Here is a 26,232-nt window from a genome sequence, read left to right on the forward strand (position 1 = left end):
AACTTACGATGGGGTTACGTTCCGAGAAACCCTTCGGAAACCGAAAATATCGTAAGTCGAAATGCATTTAATACACCTGATCACGTGGCTGGAAGCGGGTCACTGCTGTGTACACCATCGCAAAGTCAAAATATCGTAACTCGAAGCATCGTAAGGCGGGGAGCATCTGTATCTAAATGTTCACCATTCTGTGCAACAAAGCTTGCATTTGATTCCTTTTCCAACTTACTCTTGATAGTCATGCACTATGAACTATTGTAAATCATGTGGTCAAGGAGTGCCCATATTAGTTAAGAAGGTCCAAACTTTGACTCTGCTACGTAACAGAAAAGCAATATATTTCCAAATGAGGATGATCTGTGGCATGAAGGAAGCTTGCATGTGGTGATGTTCCCATGCACCTGCTATGCAGAAGGTCAAGCAGCAAGATTAATGACCTCTGATTAATAACTGCCATGTGTTTTGTAGATGGTACAAAATTCAACCAGTGGTAGGAGGTTAAAAACAGAGGATGCCGCTTGATAGATGCTAACCAACCGGGATGTTTTGTTCTAAATGGTGCTGAGCCTATTCAGTGGATCTGCACTTAACTAGGTTAATAGATGTCACACTCCTGACGTGACCTGTAAAAAAATGGCAATCCAACGGATGAGTCTCTTCTGAGAGAACATTCACGTTGTGTGCTTGAACTTACTCATTTTGCATTTGAACTTGAACATAAATATCTGGGCTAAAATCCCTACAGAAATTTCATGGGGTATAGCACTTTCAGAGGTTTCGCCTTTCAGTTGAGATCTTAAACCAAGATCCTATCTACTCTCTCAAGTATCTGTAAAATATCCCATTGAACAATAAACAAAGATCCGAAAGCTGATTTGGATGACAGATTATCTGAGCTTAATCACACTGATGTTCGTGAGAGTTTGTTGTATGTAAATTGGCTGCTGCATTTCCTACATCGGAGCAGTTGGTTAATTTTAAAAGTACTTCAGTTGTTGGGAAGTCCTGAATGGCACAACACAAATGTGCCTGTCTTTCATTTTATTGTGATTGCTTTGAGAGCAGCAGAATTACTTGATTGTGTAAAATCTCAGGTGAATATATATAAGTCAAGATCTTTGCTCCATTGTTTTAAAGCAAAGTTACAACACTTTACAGTTACAGCAATAAACCTACCTTTCAAAATGAAACTAGACCAAGTGGACCCGTTGGGCCCAAACCTCTCCTGCATTGGTCCAGCACCCTCTCCTCCCCCACTCCCACCCTCCCCACTCACCCATTTTCACCCACTCCACTCCAATTTTTCACCCACTCACCCACTCCATCCCCCCTCAACCCCACTTATCCCTCCCTTCTCCCTCCTCCCCCTCACCCACTCACCCACTCCATCCCCCCTTATCCCCCCATCTCCCCTCTTCCCCACACACTCACCCACTCCATCCCCCCATCACCCCCTTAAAACTCCCCCAACCCTCTCTTGCATTGGTCTAGCACCCTCCCCTTCCCCTCCCCACTCACCCATTCATCCACTCCATCGCCCCTCAACCCCTCTTATTCCCCCTGCTCCCCCCCTCACCCCCTCAACTACTCCATCCTGTGGCATCTTGTTCCATATACCCATCACCCTCTGAATACAAGCATTGCCCCTCCATTGCATCTCCATTGAGAGGGAGAAGGGAAAATCGGAAGTGTCAGTATTACAGTATAGCAAAGGGGATTACAGAAGCATGAGGCAGGAGTTGGCCAGAATTGACTGGAAGGAGGCCCTAGCAGGGAAGACGGTGGAACAGCAATGGCAGGTATTCCTGGGAATAATGCAGAAGTTGCAGGATCATTTTATCCCAAAGAGGAGGAAAGATTCTAAGGGGAGTAAGAGGCACCCGTGGCTAACAAGGGAAGTCAAGGACAGCATAAAAATAAAAGAGAAGTACAACAAAGCAAAGAAGAGTGGGAAGCCAGAGGATTGGGACTCTTTTAAAGAGCAACAGAAGATGACTAAGAAGGCAATATGGGAGAAAAGATGAGGTTCGAGGGAAAACTAGCCAATAACATAAAGAAGGATAGTAAAAGCTTTTTTAGGTATATGCAGAGGAAAAAAATAGTCAAGGCAAATGTGGGTCCCTTGAAGACAGAAGCAGGGGAATTTATTATGGGGAACAAGGAAATGGCAGACGAGTTGAACCGGTACTTTGGATCTGTCTTCACTAAGGAAGATACAAGCAATCTCCCAGATGTTCTAGTGGCAAGAGATCCTAGGGTGACAGAGGAACTGAAGGAAATCCACATTAGGCAGGAAATGGTGTTGGGTAGACTGATGGGACTGAAGGCTGATAAATCCCCAGGGCCTGATGGTCTGCATCCCAGGGTAGTTATGGAGGTGGCGCTAGAAATTGTGGACGCATTGGTGATCATGTTCTATAGATTCAGGATCAGTTCCTGTGCATTGGAGGGTAGCTAATGTTGTCCCACTTATTAAGAAAGGAGGGAGAGAGAAAACGGAAAATTATAGACCAGCTAGTCTGACATCGGTGGTGGGGAAGATGCTGGAGTCAATTATAAAAGACGAAATTGCAGAGCATTTGGATAGTAGTAACAGGATCGCTCCAAGTCAGCATGGATTTACAAAGGGGAAATCATGCTTGACTAATCTTCTGGAACTCTTTGAGGATGTAACTAGGAAAATTGTCAGGGGAGAGCCGAGGATGTGGTATACCTCGACTTTCAGAAAGCCTTCGACAAGGTTCCACATAGGAGATTAGTGGGCAAAATTAGAGCACATGGTATTGGAGGTAGGGTACTGACATGGATAGAAAATTGGTTGACAGACAGAAAGCAAAGAGTGGAGATAAATGGGTCCCTTTCAGAATGGCAGGCAGTGACTAGTGGCAGGTCTGGTGCTGGGACCGCAGCTATTTACAATATACATTAATGACTTGGATGAAGGGATTAAAAGTACCATTAGCAAATTTGCAGATGATACAAAGCTGGGTGGTAGTGTGAACTGTGAGGAAGATGCTATGAGGTTGCAGGGTGACTTGGACAGGTTGCGTGAGTGGGCGGATGCATGGCAGATGCAGTTTAATGTGGATAAGCGAGAGGTTATCCACTTTGGTGGTAAGAATAGGAAGGCAGAGTATTATGTGAATGGTGTTAAGTTAGGAAAAGAGGACGTACAACGAGATCTGGGTGTCCTAGTGCATCAGTCACTGAAAGGAAGCATGCAGGTACAGCAGGCAGTGAAGAAAGCCAAGAGGAGTTGAGTATAGGAGCAAAGAGGTCCTTCTGCAGTTGTACAGGGCCCTAGTGAGACCGCACCTTGAGTACTGTGTGCAGTTTTGGTCTCCAAATTTGAGTAAGGATATTCTTGCTATTCAGGGCGTGCAGCGTAGGTTTACTAGGTTAATTCCCGGAATGGCGGGACTGTCGTATGTTACATAGAAACATAGAAAATAGGTGCAGGAGTAGGCCATTCGGCCCTTCGAGCCTGCACCGCCATTCAATATGATCATGGCTGATCATCCAACTCAGTATCCCATACCTGCCTTCTCACCATACCCCCTGATCCCTTTAGCCACAAGGGCCACATCTAACTCCCTCTTAAATATAGCCAATGAACTGGCCTCAACTACCTTCTGTGGCAGAATTCCACAGATTCACCACTCTCTGTGTGAAAAAAAAAGTTCTCATCTCGGTCCTAAAAGACTTCCCCCTTATCCTTAAACTGTGACCCCTTGTTCTGGACTTCCCCAACATCGGGAACAATCTTCCTGCATCTAGCCTGTCCAACCCCTTAAGAATTTTGTAAGTTTCTGTTAGATCCCCCCTCAATCTTCTAAATTTCAGCAAGTACAAGCCGAGTCTATCCAGTCTTTCTTCATATGAAAGTCCTGCCATCCCAGGAATCAATCTGGTGAACCTTATCTGCACTCCCTCTATGGTAAGAATGTCTTTCCTCAGATTAGGAGATCAAAACTGTACGCAATACTTCAGGTGTGGTCTCACCAATGCCCTGTACAACTGCAGCAGAACATCCCTGCTCCTATACTCAAATCCCCTCGCTATGAATGCCAACATACCATTCGCTTTCTTCACTGCCTGCTGCACCTGCATGCCTACTTTCAATGACTGGTGTACCACGACACCCAGGTCTCGTTGCATCTCCCCTTCTCCTAATCGGCCACCATTTCAGATGTTGAAAGACTGGAGCGATTAGGCTTGTATAAACTGGAATTTAGAAGGATGAGAGGGGATCTTATCGAAATGTATAAGATTATTAAGGGGTTGGACACGTTAGTGGCAGGAAACATGTTCCCAATGTTGGGGGAGTCCAGAACAAGGGGCCACAGTTTAAGAATAAGTGGTAGGCCATTTAGAACGGAGATGAGGTAAAACTTTTTCAGTCAGAGAGTTGTGAATCTGTGGATTTCTCTGCCTCGGAAGGCAGTGGAGGCCAATTCTCTGAATGCATTCAAGAGGGAGCTCGATAGAGCTCTTAAGAATAGCAGAGTCAGGGGGTATGGGGAGAAGGCAGGAACGGGGTACTGATTGAGAATGATCAGCCATGATCACATTGAATGGCGGTGCTGGCTCGAAGGGCCAAATGGCCTCCTCCTGCACCTATTGTCTATTGTCAGGTTCCTATTGAATCTTGACCTTCTCACCTTTGATTCTGAATTTTGATTCCCCTATCGTGGTTAAATGACACTCTGCACTCACCCTGATGTATAACTCTGTTATGAGGGATTTATTTATGGACATATTAAGTTGTTGCATTTTTCTGCACAGATGAATAGATATACAGTATATAAATGTATATAAATGTGTGTATATATATTGTTATTTAATGGCTTGAAGTAAAAAATGCCATGGGAAGAAATTACTAACCACAATGCTTATATCTGGTGTGGCAACCTGCTGAAAATCCTTGCATAACTGTTACCCAATAGATATGTACCCAATAATAACTGGATTGGTTTAAACCTGAGCTCAGATGCCTGCTAATGCCATCTGACAAAGTATTAATTATTAATCATTAGAATATGCATCTTAACAGTTAAGAAAATCAGTCTTTTTCATCCATCGATGGGAGGGGAGGGTCATAGACCAATGCAGGAGAGGTTTGGAGCATTTTTAAGGGGGGGGTGGAGTAGGTGAGGGGGGGAGCAGGTATTATAACAGCATTTAAAGGACATGGACAGGTACATGGATAGGAAAGGTTTAGAGAGATATGGGCCAAACACGGGCAAATAGGATGAGCTAAGATGGGGCATCTTGGTTGGCATGGACAAGTTTGGCCACATGGCCTGCTTCTTTGCTGTATGAATCTATGACTAAACAAAGTACTTCTTTATAAAAATTGAGATTTTTAAGGCTGAAAGAAAAGCAGAGAATGCTGAATATACTTGGAATGGTGCTTTGATTTTGGATTACCCCTGATTCAGCAGTTTTTGCTTTATGAAAATCTAATATTATTGGTTTTTACTCAAGTGCTGGATAGAATTCTATTATTCTATTCATTGTTTTGTAAAAACTGATAAATTGATGGTCTGATATATCTCTGGCATTATACTATATATAATGATATATAATGATATATCAACAGGATGAAAAGGGTAAGAAATGAGTACTCAAATCTATTCTTAGCTTAAGGCATCGTGTTTTGACGAGATTTGAAAAACCTTTGAATTATTTACTAAAGATGAGATGGCACTGGATTCTTTTAAAGTTCCAGATTCTTAATGTACAAGATTAGACAGAATATACAGTAACCAAATATACAATGTATTCATTCATACAATTTAATCTACACTGGTATTTACATTCCATTCCTATTCCACAACATTCTCACATCCCATTTTTCGGTCTTGTTTACATCACGTATCTGCTTAAACACTGGTGATAATTATAGTCACTCTCTGCAAAGAAATCCCCTGATTCTCAGTCTGAAGAAGGATCCCAGCCCAAAATGTCACGTATTCCTTTTTTTCCTGAGATGATGTCTGTCTTGCTGAGTACTCCAGATTTTTGTATCTATCTTCAGCCCCAAAACAAAGTCTTGCCAGCCCCACAGCTCAGCTTTACTGCTGAGGCTCATTGCTAGACCCAGCAGCAGAATACAGGCATAAAGGTCAAGAACATGCTGACCCACACGGTGCTATTAGAGAGCAGGTGAGTGAGGCCATGTCAGGTCTTGTGGACCCTGAAGAACTGAGGAGAACTAAAGGAGATTGGCAAGATGAGAACTGAGCAAGTAGGATGGTAGCAGCATATTAGACATTTACATTCTGCAAAGATAGATATATCTGCTTGGAAAATATTGATGTACAATTCTTTCCTGCAAATTATTTCCTTTCAGCTTCTATCTTTTGAACCAAAATAGTAAAATAATCTGAAAGCTTCAGACATTCAGGTACAGAAGCATTCAAATACTAGCAAAACAGACAGCAAGCAGCAAAATCTATGACCTTAAACTTTTATTTTGGAATTTAAGATCATAGATTTTGTTGCTGCTGTCTGTTTTGACAAACTCTACTGGGATGGCACGTGAGGAGAGGTGCAAACCTGGGTCCCTGGAGTCGTGTGTTGTCGTGCTAAAAGTTGCACTGCTGTGCTGCCCTCCTAATGCATCATGCTCAACAAAGAAACTTTACATGATTTCATTCTATTCAGCTTTGTAATCATAAACAAATGAAAATGAAAATACTGAAAATATTATGACAATAATTAAAAAATACGTTTTCACAAACTGTGCAACCACACATTCACTATATTATCACCAGGGGGCAGCAAAAGTCTGTTTATAGATATAAAAAATATTAAAAATTATATGTCTTTGTGTTTATTTATTGGCCAGCCCTGGTTGTTTTGGTGAACTTTGTTATAAGCCTTTTTATATTGGCCTTCATGGTTTAAAATTATGTTCCATATTAAAACTGAAACAAACAAGACAATGTTCACCAAATGTCATGTACAAATTGTTGCTTCAATATAAATGAAATAAAGTATTTGAAATATTTTTGAACGATATATATATTATTATGTTTCTTTTACTCCAGCTTGGTAATGTTCTTTTGCTCATCTATCCCTGCATTGACATAGACATTTGTTTCATTCTTCTGCAATATTGCAGAACCTGCAATGGCTCACAAAACAAACATTTCAATATGTTTGAGCTCCTCAAACGTCCTTCACCAGATTTAAGGTATTCAGTTTAGTTTAGTTCATTGTCACCTGTATCATGGTGCATTGAAAATATTTGTTGCTGCATGCTATTCTGCCAGCAGAAAGATTATACATGATTACAATCAAGCGGTCCACAGTGCACAGATACAGGATAAAGGCAATAATGTTTAGTGCAAGATAAAGTCCAGAAAAATCCGATTAAAGATAGTCCGAGAGTCTCCAATGAGGTGGATAGTAGGTTAGGACCGCTCTCTAGTTGTTGATATGATAGTTCAGTGGGCTGATAACAGCTGAGAAGAAAGTATCCCTGAATCTGGAGGCATGTGTTTTCACACTTCTGTACCTCATGCATGATGGGAGAGTGGGAGGGTGGGAGAGGGGAGAAGAGGGAGTGTCTGGGATGAGGCTTCCTTGATTATACTGATGGCACTTCATGATAGTGGATGTCAAGGCCACTGGATGGTAGTCGTTAAGGCATAGGATCTTGCTTTTCCTCAGCACCAAGGTGATGGTGGACTTCTTGAAGAAGGTTGGTACCTCAGAACAGAGTAGGGAGAGATTAAAGATATCTGCGAATACTCCCGATAGTTGGTCTGTGCAGTTCCTAAGGACACAGCCAGGGACACCATCCGGGCCAGATGCTTTCCATGGGTTCACCCTTAGGAAGGCCGATCTAACTTCTGCAACAGTGACCCTGGGAAGAGGCACACGTGAGTCTGGTGAGTCTAACATTGTTCCATTGGCCTTCTGCTCAAAATGAGCATAGATTGCATTACGTTCATCAGGTAGGGACATACTATCACCGGTTATGTTGCCTGACTTCATTTTGCAGCCCGTTACAGTATTCAAGTTTGTCTCTAGAAATTTGACCTTGGTGTTTCACATCATTGTTGATCCCAAGTATTATGAAAACTGCTGAAATATCAGATTTTTTTAGCTTTGCACAACAGTTAACTGATGAAATCATTTATGGCGAAAAAGAGGAAACAATAACGGTGTGAAACAGCACTTAAACCCTTAACATTTTTGTGCAAATGACTACTGTTTTCACAAGTTAGCTTTGACTCATTTCGGCACTATTTATGTTGTGGGTTAAAGCCCTGCTTCCAAAAGTTGAAAAATTAATCTAGGCTAACATTTAGGCGGGCATTAAACATTCTAAAATACTATTTTGCATCATGGCTTGTTGTGATTCAAAGTCACGCCATTAGATTAATAGATAATCCAGGTCTTAAATGCTAGTATAGTAAGTTAACTACCATATTACTCCTAGGGGTTTAGTATAATTTTTAACACTTACATCCAGCCCCACCATATTGCAAGTTAACAACTTGCAATTGGCTCAATGCAAGCACTTGGCGACTGAATTATAAACCACAATGACAGAATAATTTGCTGATATAGTCTTTCAGTTCCATTATGTTATAGCAAAGGGTCAGGGAAAAGTCTTATTACCATTTTGTCGCAGATCGATCACTTTATAGGGAAATCTATTGATTTTTTATGGAAAATAATTAAAAGCAGTGCTTCAGCATTTTTTTTACAACTAGAACATAAAAGCAGAGAGCAGTCAGATTTTTACGGTTCCGATCAATAACTATTAAATGGTAAATATTTACAGAGAATAGGAAATTTTCTCCCATTTCTTACCTGTGTACAGAAGGAGTATGGTTTAGTGCAGGATGGATTGCAGTGTCTGGTAGCAGTTGGCTGTTTCAGAGGAGAACAACCTCCTGAATTTAACACAGACATTATGAATTTATACGGTTCAATAATACTAGAGATGGAAAAATATTAAAAATGTATGCTTTTTTATATTGCAATGTTTATTAACACTAGTAAAATCATGCTCAAATTGAATAATATGAAAAAATAGTCAAGTTACAGGTTTTAAAAGTTTGAATTATGAATGTGTTTATGAATTATAAACCATTTGTTTAACAAATACTATTACATTTTCAATATAAGGATGTTTGGATTAATGTTCCATGCTACACATTCTATCAATTTAAAATGTATGGGGGAGGAACCAAGGGCATTGGTGTGAACAGGCAAGAATATTTAATATCCTTATGCATCCTGATGCTGCATAAGTTTCCAAAATATAACAACTAACAGCTTTGGGTCCTTTATACCAGGTCTCAGCCCTTCACCTGAATCGCAAGGGAGTTAAGAGCTGGATCATTAGTGTGATCATGCATAACTTGAATTTCCCCACAATCATCATGAATTGACCCAGTGGAAAGAATGCCATTCTCTCGTACTCTGTTACCAGTTCCCTTGAGGCAATGATACCCAAGTAGTTAGTTTGGACGTATGTTGTAGCCATACAATGAGGTGTGGATGATAATAATGCCGGGTAAAGCCGAAAGAAATATGAGAGAAAGAACAAACCAAACAAGTTGGATAAATGTGATTAAAGAACCCATTAAAAGTTTAAAGGTAGCTGACCTACTGGGTGCATCCGGTAGCAATAATGGCACTTAACCCTGCGGGTTTTTTAACCCTCAGCATAGATTAAATGTAAACAGTAAATAATAACAAGTGGTGGGTAAATAATACCAAATCTTATGACCATAAGATTTCTTATTAATTTGAATTAATTGAGAAGTGGTGCAAAGGCATTTCAGTCCATAAAGCAAATTAGTTGGCGGATCAAATGTTGGTGGCAGAGCAAAGACAGCAATGAAACAAGTAGGAAGCTGGTACTGCAGAAACATTTTTTGAAAACATCAAGGTAAGCGTCAAAAAACAAGCTGCTGGAGGAAGTCGACAGGTCAGGTAGCATCTGCGGAGGGAATCTAATAGTCGCTGATTCCAGTTGAGTGCTGGCATCAGCAATGTGAGGTAATAGGAGTACTTGGACTTGAACGTTATAGTCATGAGAAGGTCCTGAGACGCCAATGGAGCAACAAAATGATTTAGGCCTCAGTAGAGACAAGGATATGAACATGTGCATTGAGGATGAGATATGGCTCTTCATTAATAATGGAGGAAGAAAGAAAATTAAATGAGGGGAAAAGACACCAGCTGCAATTGCCTTAGGTTTTTACTGATGAAGCAGGATCGAAATTCAGTTGGAGAAATTGTCTGTCATGTAATGTTGGTTATTTGGAGTAGGGTCTTAGTGATTTGGTCTACATTGTGATGCATGGCTGATTGATTGAGAAATCCATAACTACTCACCACCTACCTGAATTCCATATTTCCCTGTGCAGAAAATCCAATAGCATTGATCATAACAGGCGTTGCTAGCATGCCTGTCTGAAATGTACCTGACGGTTTCCCTAAACCATGCAGAAGACATATAATATCTTTCATTAATATCTCTATAATATCAAAATCCTACTAGGTTCAAGGGAACTCTTGCTAATCTTCCATTCCTGTTCCGAGGCATCTGATAGGCAAACGTGGAAGCTGCAGACTGTACCACAAATGGGGCAGGTTACTGGCTAGTTTTGTGAGTTAACATCAATATGCTCCTCACACATAGATTCAAGGTTGTAAGTGTCACCTTGAATGTTCTTTCTCTGCCAAGGATTCCACGGAAAGAGTAGGGATGTTGCATACTTTCAAGGAGGATTGAGAGCCTCTGACTGAAAATGTTCTTCCTCATCTCCGTATAGGAGCAAAGAGGTCCTTCTACAGTTGTACCGGGCCCTGGTGAGACCGCACCTGGAGTACTGTGTGCAGTTTTGGTCTCCAAATTTGAGCAAGGATATTCTTGCTATTGAGGGCGTGCAGCGTAGGTTCACTAGGTTAATTCCCGGAATGGCGGGACTGTCGTATGTTGAAAGGCTGGAGCAATTAGGCTTGTATACACTGGAATTTAGAAGGATGAGGGGGGATCTTATTGAAACATATAAGATAATTAGGGGATTGGACACATTAGAGGCAGGAAACATGTTCCCAATGTTGGGGGAGTCCAGAACAAGGGGCCACAGTTTAAGAATAAGGGGTAGGCCATTTAGAACGGAGATGAGGAAGAACTTTTTCAGTCAGAGAGTGGTGAAGGAGTGGAATTCTCTGCCTCAGAAGGCAGTGGAGGCCAGTTCGTTGGATGCTTTCAAGAGAGAGCTGGATAGAGCTCTTAAGGGTAGCGGAGTGAGGGGGTATGGGGAGAAGGCAGGAACGGGGTACTGATTGAGAGTGATCAGCCATGATCGCATTGAATGGCAGTGCTGGCTCGAAGGGCTGAATGGCCTACTCCTGCACCTATTGTCTATTGTCTATTGATATTGAGTACAATAGGTGCAACATCATGGTGCAACTGTACAAGTTTTGGCGAGAAGTTAGAACAGGGGAACATGGCAGAGATGAATGTGTAAACAAAGGTTGAGAAATACTGTACCTCTGTACTGTTAGTTTGGTCAGTTATATTTGTACCACGCCTTTAATATTGCAGAGTTGAAACCACAGAGTTGTATCCATACCAAGTACTAACCAAACCCGAGTTTCTGCTTAGTTTCTTAGATCACTCAGCATCAGGCATTTCAAGACAGGTTAAAATGCCAAAATCAGGAGAGAAAAAACACGCTACAAAGATGTTACAGCCCAGTTCAGAACATTCCTAAGTGACAATTTATTTGAGAAATGCAGTGAATAGAATGTGAAAAGGTCAACCATTCTTTAAAATCAAACATGAATGTAAGTGTAAACGTCTACAGACTGGAGAGTAATACATTTCTTTACCTGTCACATTTACACCATCTGAGCGGACACACCACACATTGCGCTCATTACCATTCCAAGGACTTGACCTCCACTCATACTCATGGCAAGTTCCTTCTGTAAATTAAAGATACAAATTGCTGTTTTCATAAAGTGTATTAAATGTACATTTAAGTTATCATTTTGTACTTTGGTCGACAAAATGCAGATACATTTGTCATCCATATCAATGATTTGAATGAGAACGTACAAGGCATGATGAGTACCTTTGCAGATTACACTAAAGTGGGTGGTATTGTAGATAGCGAAGATGGTTGTCAAAGATTGCAACAGGATCTTGATCGGTTAAGCAGGTGGGCTCAGGAATGGTTAATGGAGTTCAATACAGAGAAGTGTGAGGTGTTACATTTTGGGAAGTCAGACCAGGACAGGACCTACACAGTGAATGTCTGGGGTCGGGGGAGTGGTGTAGAGCAGAGGGATCTAAGAGTACATGTTCATAGTTCCTTGAAAGTGGAGTCACAAGTAGATAGAGGGTCAAGAAGGCATTTGGCACAACACCTGTCCCTCGACTCTGTCCAGGGACCCCGACTGTCCTTTCTGATTAGACAAAGATTCACATGCACCTCCTCCAACCTCATCCACTGTATCCGTTGTTCAAGGTTCAAGGTGTGGACTCGAGAAACCAAACATACACTGGGCAATCGTTTTGTTGAACACCTTCGCTCAGTCCACCTGGACCTACTTGATCTTCCGGTTGCCAAACACATTAATTTCCCCTCCCATTCCCACACTGACCTTTCGGTCATGGACCTCTTCCATTGTCAGAGTGAGGCCAAACGCAAATTGGAAGAACAGCACCTCATATTTTGCTTATGCAGCTTACACCCAGCAGTATAAACATCAATTTCCCGAACATCAAGTAACCCTTGCATCTCCCCTCTCGCCATCCCTCCCCCACCTTAGTCGCACTAGTTTCAAAGTTGTCTTGTGAGTCTCATTGGCTGAAACTAATTTTCACCTAGCTCACAACTAACTAACTGTTTCCTTGATCATCGTTACTTTTTTGCATATCTTTCATTCATTTGTTCTACATCTATCTATGTCACCATCTATATCTCGTTTCCTTTTCCCATGACTCTCAGTCTGAAGAAGGGTCTCGACCTGAAATGTCGCCTATTACTTTTCCCTAAAGATGCTGTCTGACCCGCTGAGTTACTCCAGCTTTTTGTGTCTATTACCAACATGTTACCCTATGTACAGTACAATCTCTGACTCACTACATGTATCAGAGGATGTGGAGAATCTGGAGGAAATATATCACTATCTAGTATAGATAAATGTGCAAGGGTTGTAAACCCTTTAAACTGAGGAATGTACCAGACAAATGCTTGATGTCATTGAACCTAAAAAGGTCATTTCAAATCTTTTATTTGACATTGCGCCTGATAAGGATTTCGGCATATCTTCAATTACTCTTACTGATTTCTACATAAGCACCATAGAAAGTTTCCCATCTGGATGCATAGCAGCTTATTATGGCAACTGATCTGCCTGAGACTAGAAGAAATTGCAGAGAGTTGTGAATCCAGCTCAGTTCTAACACTAGCTCTGTCTACACTTAATGCTGCAATGGGGAAGCACCCAACTGGGGCAACTCACACTCCAGTCAATCTCTATTCTCCCCCCTCTTGTAGAGGGGAATGTACAAAGGCTTGAAAGCATGTAATCACAAGATATCATGTGCTAAGGATGAATTAATGATCTCCCAATCTAATTCACTGTGGCCCTTGCACTTTCTCTGTAGCTGTAACACTATATTCTGCATTTTGTTTCTCACTCTTTCTTTTGAAGTACTTATGTCTGGTGCGATTTGCCTACATAGCATGCAAAAAGAAAAGTCATTAACTGTACCTCAGTAGGCGTGACAAGTCTATACCAATACTAAGATAAAGAGGATTATATTTTGGCCATCCATTGTTGGGCACAAACATTAATTTTTATAAAGTTTGAAGTTAGAATGAAATAAAACATGAAAATAAATGTGACAGTAAGGAATGAAATAAAATAAAATTATGGAACACCTAAAAAGGTTATCAAACTTTATTTTGCACTTCATATATCAGTTATCCTATCATGGATTTTAATCAACCCATTTAATTCCTGCTGAGAAAGCTCTGCATTAATCCTTCCTAAACCCCAATCGGTATTTAACAAGCTCCAGGATACTCACACACTGTCATATCTCAATTATTTCACATAAGGAAGTCAGATATTAAACGCGATAATTCCAGCTCTCTGTTATATCATTGCCATTCACATTCCTCAGATTCCAATTACCAGAGCTCATTCACCAAATTCCTCTGACAATTTGCCATATTTTTGGTCTTCATTCACTTCATTCATATCTCTAAACTAAACTAAACTAAAGTTCAACTATCCACCCCCAAAAACCCTAATGACATTCATCTGGATATAGAACATTCATTTTAAAATGGAAATTATATGGCACATGCTGAATTTTAAAATATTTATGAATAAAAAAGGAAAGAATACAGTTAACAAAAAATGGGGATGTCATCATCGACCTTGTTTTCCTCAGCAATCATCTTTATTAATAAATGTAATTATGTTTCGTCTCAGTCAGGAAGAGCTGATAAGCTTGAATTTAATTTTGTAGAGGTGAAGGGCAAAGTCTTTCAAATTGAACTAGATTAAAGTAACTTTCAATTAATATGTATCTTTCACAGGGATCTGTCTCTGAAGGAATATTGAACGTTGCCCACCAAGGTTAGTTTTAAGAAGAGCAGCGATACTCATTGGCAGCGAGTCCAGTTTTTATTTTTATCTCTTGATAACATTAATACACCAGATATGGCCTATGAACTGAATCCAGACCACATGTCATGGTAAATGAACCGTACAGGCACTCAGGCATTTATGAAATATTGAATAAACTGGGTAGGTTGATTTCAAATGCAGCTTCTTTCCCTTCCTTTATTATCTCCTACCTCATTTCCCATCTTATTCACTTCCTGATTTAAGTCGGAAAGAGTGCAGAGGATTTATGAGGATGTTGCCAGGACTCGAGGGCCTGATCTATAAGGAGAGGATGGGCTGGCTAGGACAGTTTTCCTTGCAGAGCAGGAGGAGGATGGGAATATAGAGCTGTATAAGATCATGAGGGGAATAGATAGGGTAAATGCACAGAGCGTTTTATCCAAAGTAAGGGAATGAAGAACCTGGTTTAAGATGAGAAGAGAAAGATTTAATAGGAACCCGAGGGGTAACCTTTTAGCACAGAGGGTGGTGGGGATATGAAATTAGCTATCAGAGGAGGTAGTTGAAGCAGGTACTATAACAACATTAAAAAAAGACTTTCGGACAGGTACATGAATAGGAAAGGTTTAGCAAGATATGGGCCAAACACGGGCAGGTTGGACTAGTTGGTTGTTTGACGCATTTCCATGGGAAAGTTGGGCTGAAGGGCCTCTTTCTGTGCTGTGCTGTGCTGTGCTGTGCTGTGCTGTGCTGTGCTGTGCTATGACTTGCCGTTCTCATCAACACCTTTTTTGTTTACATTCCTCTTGCTTTTGGTATACACAAGGAAATTGCTCTAAAAATAGCCCTGAAATACCCATGCACCCTTTTGACAAAGTGAACAATGCATCCAAGTATCAGCCCACTCCAGATGAATACTATCTGATCGTTTATCTTGAAGTTGTTCAGATAAATTCGAAGAAGTCTCCTCCAACAATCATCGCAAATTCAAACTTTGAACCCAGGTTACTTAGTTTTTACTAAAAGTATTCCTGGTTATGATGGATGACCCGTGAAGAAATTATGAACAGATTGGGCTTATAGTCCCTGGGGCTTTAAATAATTTCGTTTAGTTTATTGTTGTCACCTTTACCAAGGTACAGTGAAAAGCTTTTGCGTGCTATCCAGTTAAGGGGACGCTATTCATGAATACAGTCAAACCATCCACAGTGCACAGATAAAGGATACATATACAACATTTAGTATAAAGATATAAGACTTGTCAATCCCAATGAGAGCTTCAAACTAAACCGATAAACTGAAATGCACCTCTTCACCCATAATAGACTGTTCATGAATACTCGCTATGTTCAAATTTAACTTCAAATCAGATGTAGTCTGTGTATTTGAGAAATATGAATGTCCTTTAGCAGCATGGTAAAATATATAGATCTATTTGGTGTGCCTTATCTCCTAATAAATAATGACCAAGTATTTCTAATCAGCTTCCTAATTCCCACCTGAGATGTCACCTATCAAGGTAGGTCCTTCGGGGACCGAGTAAACACCAAGCTGGATAGAAGAGAACTAAGAATTGAATCCAAATAATGGCACTACCAACAAGGTGGGCAACTGATGAAAGATTGTAGAAAGATGGGAATGGTGATTTCAACAATCTGAAAGCACAAAGAGAACATAGTAAAGAAGTATAATGTGTTCATACAGATGACATAGACATGATCGTGGACTCGGTCTGCAGTACTTTGTTTTGGGCTATTTTGGTTTACAATGCAAGGAAACTTGATTGGGGACATTTAAACATGGACTTATAAGAGAAGTGGGCAGAAATGTCAATGATGAAAAAGATATTGAGATTTAATTTATCAAGGGGTAAAAATGCTTTAATTGGGAAGACAATTTGGGAATAAGAACCATATACAACGTTCACTTTCTTGCAAGTTAAGGAAAATGGTGATGGGCAAGGTTTTAACCCTAGGATGAGTGAGGTGTAGACACAAGAGGCCACAGGTGTTGGAATATTGGGCAAAACACAAAGTGAAGGAGGAACTCAACAGATCAGGCAGCTTGTGGGGAGGGAATGGATAGGCAACAGGAGCCTGAAGAAGGATCCTGACCCAGATGAGTGATTGGGATATAATGAGCAAAGGTCTAGAAAGGGATGAGAAGAGGCAACAGAATTGATCCCAACATGATTGCTGGAGAATAGTGAGCTGGCTTCAGGAACAACTACCAGATGAGGAGCATGCAAGTTTGGGAGCAGTCGGCAATCTTGAAAAGTCTGTCAGACCAACTCAAGTGTAAGTTCATGGAGAAGCCCTGATGGATGAGTCAGCAACTCATGGTGACAAAAGGGGAAAATAACAAAGCAGAAGTGAATAAGCAGCATGGAAACAGAAACTAGTGTGGGATGGAAGAGAGTAGGAATAGTTCAGGGTTGGCCCAGCTCAAAATGACAAGTACTGGAGCAGAACGTCCACAACCACTTCACTGCTTGCTGCAAGTACAACAAGCAATTATTTCTAGAGTGCAGTTTCGCTTTCATCAGAAACAGTTTGACTCATTTGCAACTTAGAAGATCTGGAGGGAGTTTGATGGGGTGAATACTGAGAGGATGTTTCCTGTAGTAGGAGATTATAGAACTGAAAAGCATTTTTTTAAAACAGAGGTTTTATGGCGAGTCCGAAACTTGTTGGTTGTAGAAGAAGTTTATTGCAGCCGCAATATTCGAATACAGAGTTAAACAACAAGGTAAAGGACAACCATTACAAACTTACTGTCTTCCTTGAAGACTTCGCCGAACTGGCTAAATCGGGCGCCAAACGCACACATGACATCGCTGGCCAATCAGCGATGTCGCTCCCTGGACCAATCCCCATGGTCGCGTTCCCACGTGACCTCGCTGGCCAATCCGAGGGTTCGACGACCTGGACCATTCTCTATGGTCGCTACATGACCCCCCCCAGAACCCGAGGTGCGGAACCTAACAGGGAGCCGGATTTCGCGACCATAACGAGTACGGAGAGGGACAGCCTGAACCACAGGAGCCGGAGGTTCCGGACTTGGCGGAACAGCCGGGACGGGAGGTTCTGGAGGAACTACCGGAACGGGGGGTCCAGGAAGAACTGCCGGAACGGGGGGTCCTGGAGGAACTGTCGGAACGGGGGGTCCTGGACTGAGCGGAACTAACGGAGGTCGGCCTCTCCTAGGGGTTTGACCGACCAGGACTGGTTGATCTGGATCCAAATGGGCAGGTTTGAGCCGGGACACCGAGACGAGCTCACTCTTGCCGCACATGTCTAAGGTGAAGGTAGCCGTTCCCTTACGCAAAACCCGGAACGGCCCTTGATAGACCCTCTGCAACGGGGCGCGATGGGCATCTTTACGCAAAAAAACAAACTCACAGTCCTTCAGGGAAGACGGTTCATGTACCATGGGACACCCATGACGTGAAGTCGGAACTGGAGCCAGGGAGCCCACCCGTTCCCGGAGAGATGCTAACACTGATGGGACGGTAGGCAGCTGGTCTGAAGGGTCAGGAAACAGATCTCCGGGTACTCGAAGTGTCGAGCCATATACTAGCTCTGCGGACGACGCACCGAGATCTAGCTTAGGAGCAGTCCGGATGCCCAAAAGAACCCAAGGGAGTTGGTCTACCCAGTCCGGGCCTTCAAGCCTTGCACTGAGGGACGCCTTAAGTTGGCGGTGGAACCTTTCTACGAGTCCATTTGCCTGGGGGTGATAAGCAGTTGTGGGTTGTAACTTGGACCCGTACAGTTCTGCCAGTGCGGCCCAGAGGGACGAAGTGAACTGTGGCCCTCTGTCAGTGGTAATAACTGCCGGGACCCCGAAACGAGCTATCCAATGAAGGGCCAAAGCCCTAGCACAAGACGCAGACGAAATATCAAACAATGGGAAAGCCTCTGGCCACCGGGTGAACCGATCCACCACCCTGAGGAGGTGGGTGTAGCCCCGGGAGGAAGGTAAAGGCCCGACCAAATCCACGTGGATGTGGAAAAAACGAACAGCCGGGACCTCGAAATCCTGTACGGGGGGCTGGACGTGGCGCTGGACTTTAGCGGTCTGACAGGGCACGCAGGAACGTGCCCACCCCGCTACCTGTTTCCGCAGGCCATGCCAGACAAACCTCGCTGCTACCAAGGCAGAGGTGGAGCGGATAGACGGGTGCGCCAGCCCATGAATGGCATCGAAAACCCGGCGCTGAAGGGAGGGCGGTACTACCGGCCTGGGACGGGGAAGAGAAACATCGCACCAGACTTTCGTGCCCTCCGACCCACAAGCTACCTGGGCCAACTTCAATCCCGAAGTGGTGGACCGGTAAGTCGAAACGGTATCCGCTAGGAGCTGTGCCTCCGCAAGCTCCTGGGGATGCACCTCGCAGTCCACCGCCGAAATAGGGGGAAAAGCAGGTCTAGACAGGGCGTCAGCAACGGCGTTAAGCTTACCCGCGACATGACGGACATCGGTGGTAAATTCGGAGATAGCAGTCAGATGCCGCTGCTGGCGGGCCGACCATGGGTCAGACAATTTCAAAAAAGCAAATGTTAATGGCTTGTGGTCCGTAAATGCCACAAATGGGCGGCCCTCGAGGAAGTACCTGAAATGACGAACAGCTAAATAGAGAGTCAGAAGCTCTCGGTCAAATGCGCTATACTTCAGCTCGGCCGAATTTAGTTGCCGGCTGAAAAACGCTAAAGGCTGCCAACGGCCACCGACCTGCTGCTCCAGAACCCCGCCCACCGCCACGTCAGAGGCGTCAACCGTCAGGGCCGTGGGGGCGGAGGGGCTCGGATGGACCAACATGGTGGCGTCTGCCAAGGCTGCCTTAGCTGCTGTAAAAGCCGACTCAGCGGTCGGGGACCACAACAACTCTACCGGATTCCCTGCAAGGCATTGGAAGAGTGGGCGCATGACTCGCGCAGCTGCCGGAATGAACCTATGGTAGAAATTAACCATGCCTACGAACTCCTGTAGCCCTTTTACTGTGGTGGGCCTAGGAAATGCCCGGATAGCCTCCACCTTTTCGGGCAAAGGGGAGGCGCCGGCAGGGGTAATTCTGTGCCCTAGAAAATCAAGAGCAGGAAGGCCGAATTGACATTTGGAGGGTTGGATTATGAGCCCGTGGTCTTGGAGCCGCTGGAACACGGTCCGCAAATGGGCCTGGTGTTCCTGCACGGAGGGGCTGGCGACCAGGATGTCGTCTAAATAAATAAACAAAAACGGTAAACCCCGGCCCACGCGGTCCATCAGTCGCTGGAAAGCCTGTGCCGCGTTCTTTAAACCGAAAGGCATACGCAACCATTCAAACAACCCGAACGGAGTAATTGTTGCAGTTTTCTGTATGTCCTCCGGTCGCACCGGAATCTGATGGTATCCTCGCACCAAATCGATTTTGGAAAACACCACCGCTCCTTCCAGCCCAGATGAAAAATCCTGTAGGTGCGGTATGGGGTAGCGATCAGCCGTGGTGACAGCATTGAGACGCCGATAATCGCCACATGGTCTCCACCCCCCAGATGCCTTGGAGACCATGTGTAACGGCGAGGCCCACGGGCTGTCAGACTGACGGACAATTCCCATTTCCTCCATTTTCCTGAACTCCGCCCTTGCCACCACCAGTTTGTCTGGCGGTAGTCTCCTGGCCCGAGCGAAAACGGGAGGGCCTTCGGTGCGGATGTGATGGACCACACCGTGCTTAGCCGAAGGCGTGTCAAAACGTTGGACGAGCAGCTCCGGAAACTCTGCCAGAATCGCAGCATACGAGTCGGGGGCCGCGACGACGGCCTGGACAGTAGGGCTGGGCGAGGAGGCGATTGTCGGAGCAACGTGCTCATCTTCGGCGGAGGGTCGGAGGTCGTTACCGCGGACATCAGGAACCAGTGAAAAAGCCCAGAGAAAATCTGCGCCCAGGATCGCTTGTTTGACGTCGGCTATGATGAATGGCCATTCGTACGTGCGGAGGCCTAACACAAGGGACATCTTCCGTGTACCGAAAGTGCGAATTGGGCTGCCATTAACCGCGATGAGGGTGGGACCTGTCTTACCCGATCTGGTTTCGAGGTCGGTCGGCGGCACTATGCTGACGATGGCTCCCGTGTCTACCAAAAATTCTGTGTCCGTGAATCGATCATGGACATAGAGGCGCCGGTTCTGGCCAATCGTAACTGCCCCTATGTACGATCGACCGAGGCATTTCCCGCGAAGGTACAAGGCAAACGGCAGTTGCGGGATTCGTTACCCCATCGTAGGTGATAATAGCACCAGCCGCGCTTGTGCGGATCTTTTTGGCGGGCTTTCGGAGAATTGGCGGGAGACGTGGCGCCATCTTGCCGTCGCTGTGGCGTGGTCACTGATGTCGAGACTTTGTTGATCGAACCACTTGCCTTGTTTTTTGCCGCTATGAGCGCGTCCGCTTTCGCTGCATATGCTTCGGGGTCCTTAAAAGAACAATCCGTGAGCAGCAGTCGGACATCCTCGGGAAGTTTCTCGCGGAATGCCTGTTTGAACATAGGGCAATCCGTATGCTCACCGGCTAGCATCATCATTTCGGCCATGAGGACGGAAGGCAGTTGGTCTCCAAGATCTGGTAGGTGCAGAAGTTTTGCCGCACCACCATGCTTATTAAACCCGAAGGTTCGCAGTAATACTTTCTTCATGGCCTCGTACTTGTTTTCCGCAGGTGGATCCACGATGAACCGCATCACGCGCTTGGTTGTGTCTGGCGATAGAGCGCTGACGAGGTAGTAGTACTTCGTGGATTCGTCCGACACCTTCTTTATATGAAATTGAGCCTCGGTGTGGATAAACCAAGCTTGCGGTGCGTGCGTCCAAAACAACGGAAGATGAACGCTTCCGGCGCTTGACTCCGGTGTGCCCGGCTCGGTCATCGTCAACGAGGCGTCGGGTTCCTGCTCAGTCGGTGATCGTCCAGATCACGTCGGGGTCACCAATATGGCGAGTCCGAAACTTGTTGGTTGTAGAAGAAGTTTATTGCAGCCGCAATATTCGAATACAGAGTTAAACAACAAGGTAAAGGACAACCATTACAAACTTACTGTCTTCCTTGAAGACTTCGCCGAACTGGCTAAATCGGGCGCCAAACGCGCACATGACATCGCTGGCCAATCAGCGATGTCGCTCCCTGGACCAATCCCCATGGTCGCGTTCCCACGTGACCTCGCTGGCCAATCCGAGGGTTCGACGACCTGGACCATTCTCTATGGTCGCTACAGTTTCCCATTTAAGACTCACATTTTTTTTTTGTCTCAGGGGCTCACAAAACTATTTTCCCCAAAGTGCAGTGGAATCAAACCTTTTGCATATTGCTAAGGCACAACTAGATGAACTTTTTACAGCATGGGATTGAAATGGCCGGGAGGGGCGGGGACAATAGTTTTGAGTTAGGTTTCAAGTATGAGTGGTTGCTTCTGAATCACACTTTGAAGTTTAATGTTTAAATATTTATAATGTGTCTTTAAGGAGAATAATTATGTCATTGTGCATCTTTAAGGAGAATAATGATATGAATATATTTATATGAATATATATTATATATATATATATATATATATATATATATATATAAAATATTTATTTATTATATATACATAACTACTTTATGTCTTTTCAGCGACAGCTTCAGTTCTGTAGATTCTGAGGCAGGTAAGGAGCTGCAGGCCCTTCCACAGATGGGCACGAGGTGCTTGACAGAACAAGTGCACTCCCACTGCATGGACTTAAATTTCTCAACGTTATCTCAAATACTCTGTTTCCAGTTTGAATTGTTTCACTGCCAGAGACACCCAGGAGTTGGCGGATATGTTGCATTTCTTCAAAGAGGGTACACAAAGCTTTCTTTAAGAAATGCAACAGCTCAGCTAGGCATCAAATTAATTTTTTTAATTCATGCTTCCTTATACATAAGCTGTAAGAATGAAAGTGGGAATTTAGATGTTTCTTCACAGTTACTATTGAATATAGCCGGCAACATTTATGGAAGGTGCAGTGGTACAGCAGGTAGTATTGCTACCTCACAGCTACAGCGACTAAGGTTCAAGCCTAACCTTGGGTGTTGGCTGTGTGGTTTACATGTTTTCTCTGTGACGGAGTGGTTTTCACCCAGGTATTCTGCTTTCCTCGTATTTCTCAAAGATGTGCTGGAGGTATATTAAATTACATAGTGGAAAAATCAGGGTGGCATGAAATGCATGTAAAAGAGGATAGGCTACAGGGATATGAGTAGAGGAATGGGACTGATGTCATTCCTCCTAGAGCCAGCATAAACTCGAGGAGATAAATGGCCTCTACCTACGTGATAAAATAATGAAATTCATGATCACATCTAGCCACAAGCTCTCTGTAACCTCAACTGTTGGTCTTGTGGTTAAACAGTACAGAGGAAATGAGAAGATGTTATTTGAGCTTTCCAGCACGGAAACAGGCCTTTCATCTAATATGTTTTCTGCTGACCAAATTCCTTAACTGAGCTGGTCATGCTTGCCTGGGGGGAACCTGTGGCTGTTCAGCTCATCTATGCTCCTCATGATTTTATACATATTTATTTTATACACCATCATAAGGCCTCGGCCTCGGCCTCCAACGCTCGAGGGAATAAAAGCCCAGCTGATCCAGCACTTCCTTGTAACGGACAACCTTCTGACCCAGTAACATCCTCATAAAGCAGAATGGGCAGAAATATACACAGTACTCTAAATGTGGTCTCATCAATGTGATATTCTAACTACTGCACTCAAAACAGTGAACAATTGAAGCAAACCCTTCAAGCGCCTTCTTGACTACCCTGTCCACCTCTGTCATCCGCTTCATCAAAATATGTACCTGCACTCTTAGGTCTCTCTGACCTAGACCACTCACAAGAGCTTTACCATTAACTGTGCAAGTCCTGCTCTGGTTTGTTCTCCCAAAATGCAACACCTCATATTTATCTGGATTAAACTCCATTTGCCATTCCTCAGTCCTTCAGCCCAGTTCATCATGATCCTATTGTAACAGTAGATAGTCTTGTTCACTCTCCACTGTACCACCAGTTTTAGTGCCATCTGCAAACTTATGAACTATTCCACCTGTATTGACATCCAAATTGTTGCTATAAATGTTTGATTTGAAGTGATGCAATGATGACCTTTTACAACCTTTGTGTTGGTTGGTGTTAAATCCATTTTGTAGCAACCCCAAACTGGTAGCATAATTTGAATATTAAGCCTTCCCCGAGGAACTAGATGAAGGGAGAGTAAACAACTTTGAGAAATAAAAAAAAGATGCAGAAGATAGACACAAAGTGCTGGAATAACCCAACGGGTCAGGCAACATCCCTGGAGAAAAGGATGGGGGACTTTTTGGGTTAGGACCCTTCTTCAGACACTGGCTATGAAAAGGACAACCTGCAACCTGTGTCTTGTAAGCTTTCAAGTTCTGAGGAAGGGTCCCTCACCCAAAACATGAACTGGTTTCTCTTTCCTTTGCTGCTGCTTGATAGGCTGAGCTCTTCCAGAATTCCTGTTTTGTTTCAGATTTCAGCAGCTGTGGTTTTATTTGTTTTGTTTAATCTTCGAAGCTCATCAGTTTTTAAACTGAGAGCTGGAAACTACCCGCTCTGCTCACCACTGAGTAGAATTTTCCAGACCTGCACATAATCTCTCTCTGATAGTATCTTTGTTTTTTCTTATACTAAATTTACTGCGAGATAGGGCATCTGGGGAGCAGCAACATGAGCAAGCAGAGCAAAGACTCAAATGAATGCACAGAATGTTGCACATTGTCCTCTGATGTCCCCCGTGAAAACAAATCAGAATGGTTGTAGCATGGTAATGTATTTCAATATTAGAAATATTTCATAGTTTAGTAGAAACCTTCCCAGACCTTCTATGCTGTCATTGTGATATCCTACGGCTTATTTTCAGATATCTAACTGATTAATGCAGTAATTGCCATGAAGTACAGCAGATAAGTATCTATTAACAATCTGTATCCTTCACATTCTTGTTTGCGCTACAACTGTGAATTTATAGAAACCACTTGGTTATAAAGAGTAATTGAATGACTCACCACTTTCCATGCATGAAAAATAGCACCATTGCACAAAGTAGTCAACTTGATATTCTGACAACACCTGCATTTGTCATACTGATAACAATCAGGATTTCAATTGAATGAACAGCAAGGCAATGGATTGTGAGTTTAAAATATTGCATTATATAGACAAAAGTCGGGAAATATAACATACAATTTACATTTTATTAAATACATTGGAGTCTGATAAAATAAATGATATTTAACATGTTCATGGCTGACATCATACCACCAGTGTCAAGCTAAGGAAGCAAAAAAACAATAATTTCCTGAAAATTTGTTGTCCAATTTTGATATTCTAATGATTGTAAGTTGGGGAACAAAGAGAGAGTTTTACACAGAGCACCAAATATCGTTTGCCCAGTAAGTGCATCTGGCAACATTCTTAATAGAGGAGTAGGGGAAAAAAACCCTGCAGATGCTGGTTTAAATCTCGACCCGAAATGTCACCCATTCCTTCTCTCCCGAGATGCTGCCTGACCCGCTGAGTTACTCCAGCAATTTGTGTCTACATTCTTAATAGAGGGTTGGGTTTTTAATATAATCGATAATTCCACTATTTTCAGCAATAACCAGATGTTTAAATGGCGTTCACCTGCTATTTCGACATTCAAAATCCTAATCCAAGGTGATAGTGAAACATTGTTAGTGAACCTGGTGCCAAATTAATTACAATTAAAAGATAAAGTACTTATGCCAGGATAAGTGCTCAACAAAGAAAACCAAGCCCAAAGCCAAACTACTATCTAAACTGATTATACAAACCTATGCTATGTTCGGACAATAACTAACTCCGTATGCAATAATCAGCTACCTACATGTTAACAAGCACACCAAAAAAAACTGATTGTGTAGAAGCAAGTATATCATTGGGGTAATCAAGTGGGCACCTCCCATCACTGGTGTTTCGTTGAGTTAGGCCCATGACACCTCGGGAAGGCCCAACAGTTAGTTCTGGCATCCCAGAACCACCCTCCTCAATACTTGCTCTCACTACCTCTGCTACCAATATCTATTAAATAAAGGAACCAAGACACAACCATTGTCCCTCTTTTCAAGAACGGCTGCAGGGAAAATGCTGGGAACTATAGGCTGGTGAGCTTAACATCTGCAGTTGGTAAGTTACTAGAGAGTATTCTGAGGGATAGGTTATGCAGGCATTTGGATGGGCAAGGGCTGATTAGGGATAGTTAGCATGGTTTTGTATGTGGGAGGTCGTGTCTCACAAATCTGATTGCTTTTTTTGAAGACATGACCAAAAAGGTTGATGAGGGCAGAGCTATGGATGTTGTGTACATGGACTTCAGTAAGGCATTCGACAAGGTTCCGCATGGTAGGCTGTTCTGGAAGGTTAGATCGCATGGGATCCAAGGAGATAGCTGAATGGATAGCAAATTGGCTCCATGGAAGGAAGCAGAGGGTGATGGTGGAACGTTGCTTCTCGGATTGGAGGCCTGAGACTAGTGGTGTGCCTCAGGGTTCGCTGCTGGG

The 26,232-nt window shown here is 43.4% G+C and overlaps 1 protein-coding gene across 4 annotated transcripts in view; it reads right to left on the reverse strand.

The window, feature by feature from the left end:
- Nucleotides 1–26,232, reverse strand: part of thsd7ba (thrombospondin, type I, domain containing 7Ba) — a 681,502-nt gene that overhangs the window by 17,833 nt on the left and 637,437 nt on the right. For all 4 annotated transcript variants that reach the window (XM_078403389.1, XM_078403391.1, XM_078403388.1 and 1 more), the window contains 2 exons: nucleotides 11,875–11,970; nucleotides 8,833–8,915 (listed from right to left, as the gene is read on the reverse strand). In XM_078403389.1, the coding sequence (XP_078259515.1) occupies nucleotides 8,833–8,915; nucleotides 11,875–11,970 (179 nt within the window). The remainder of the gene's footprint in view (nucleotides 1–8,832; nucleotides 8,916–11,874; nucleotides 11,971–26,232) is intronic.

The sequence above is a fragment of the Rhinoraja longicauda genome, chromosome 8, assembly GCF_053455715.1.
Source record: "Rhinoraja longicauda isolate Sanriku21f chromosome 8, sRhiLon1.1, whole genome shotgun sequence".
Lineage (NCBI taxonomy): Eukaryota > Metazoa > Chordata > Chondrichthyes > Rajiformes > Arhynchobatidae > Rhinoraja > Rhinoraja longicauda.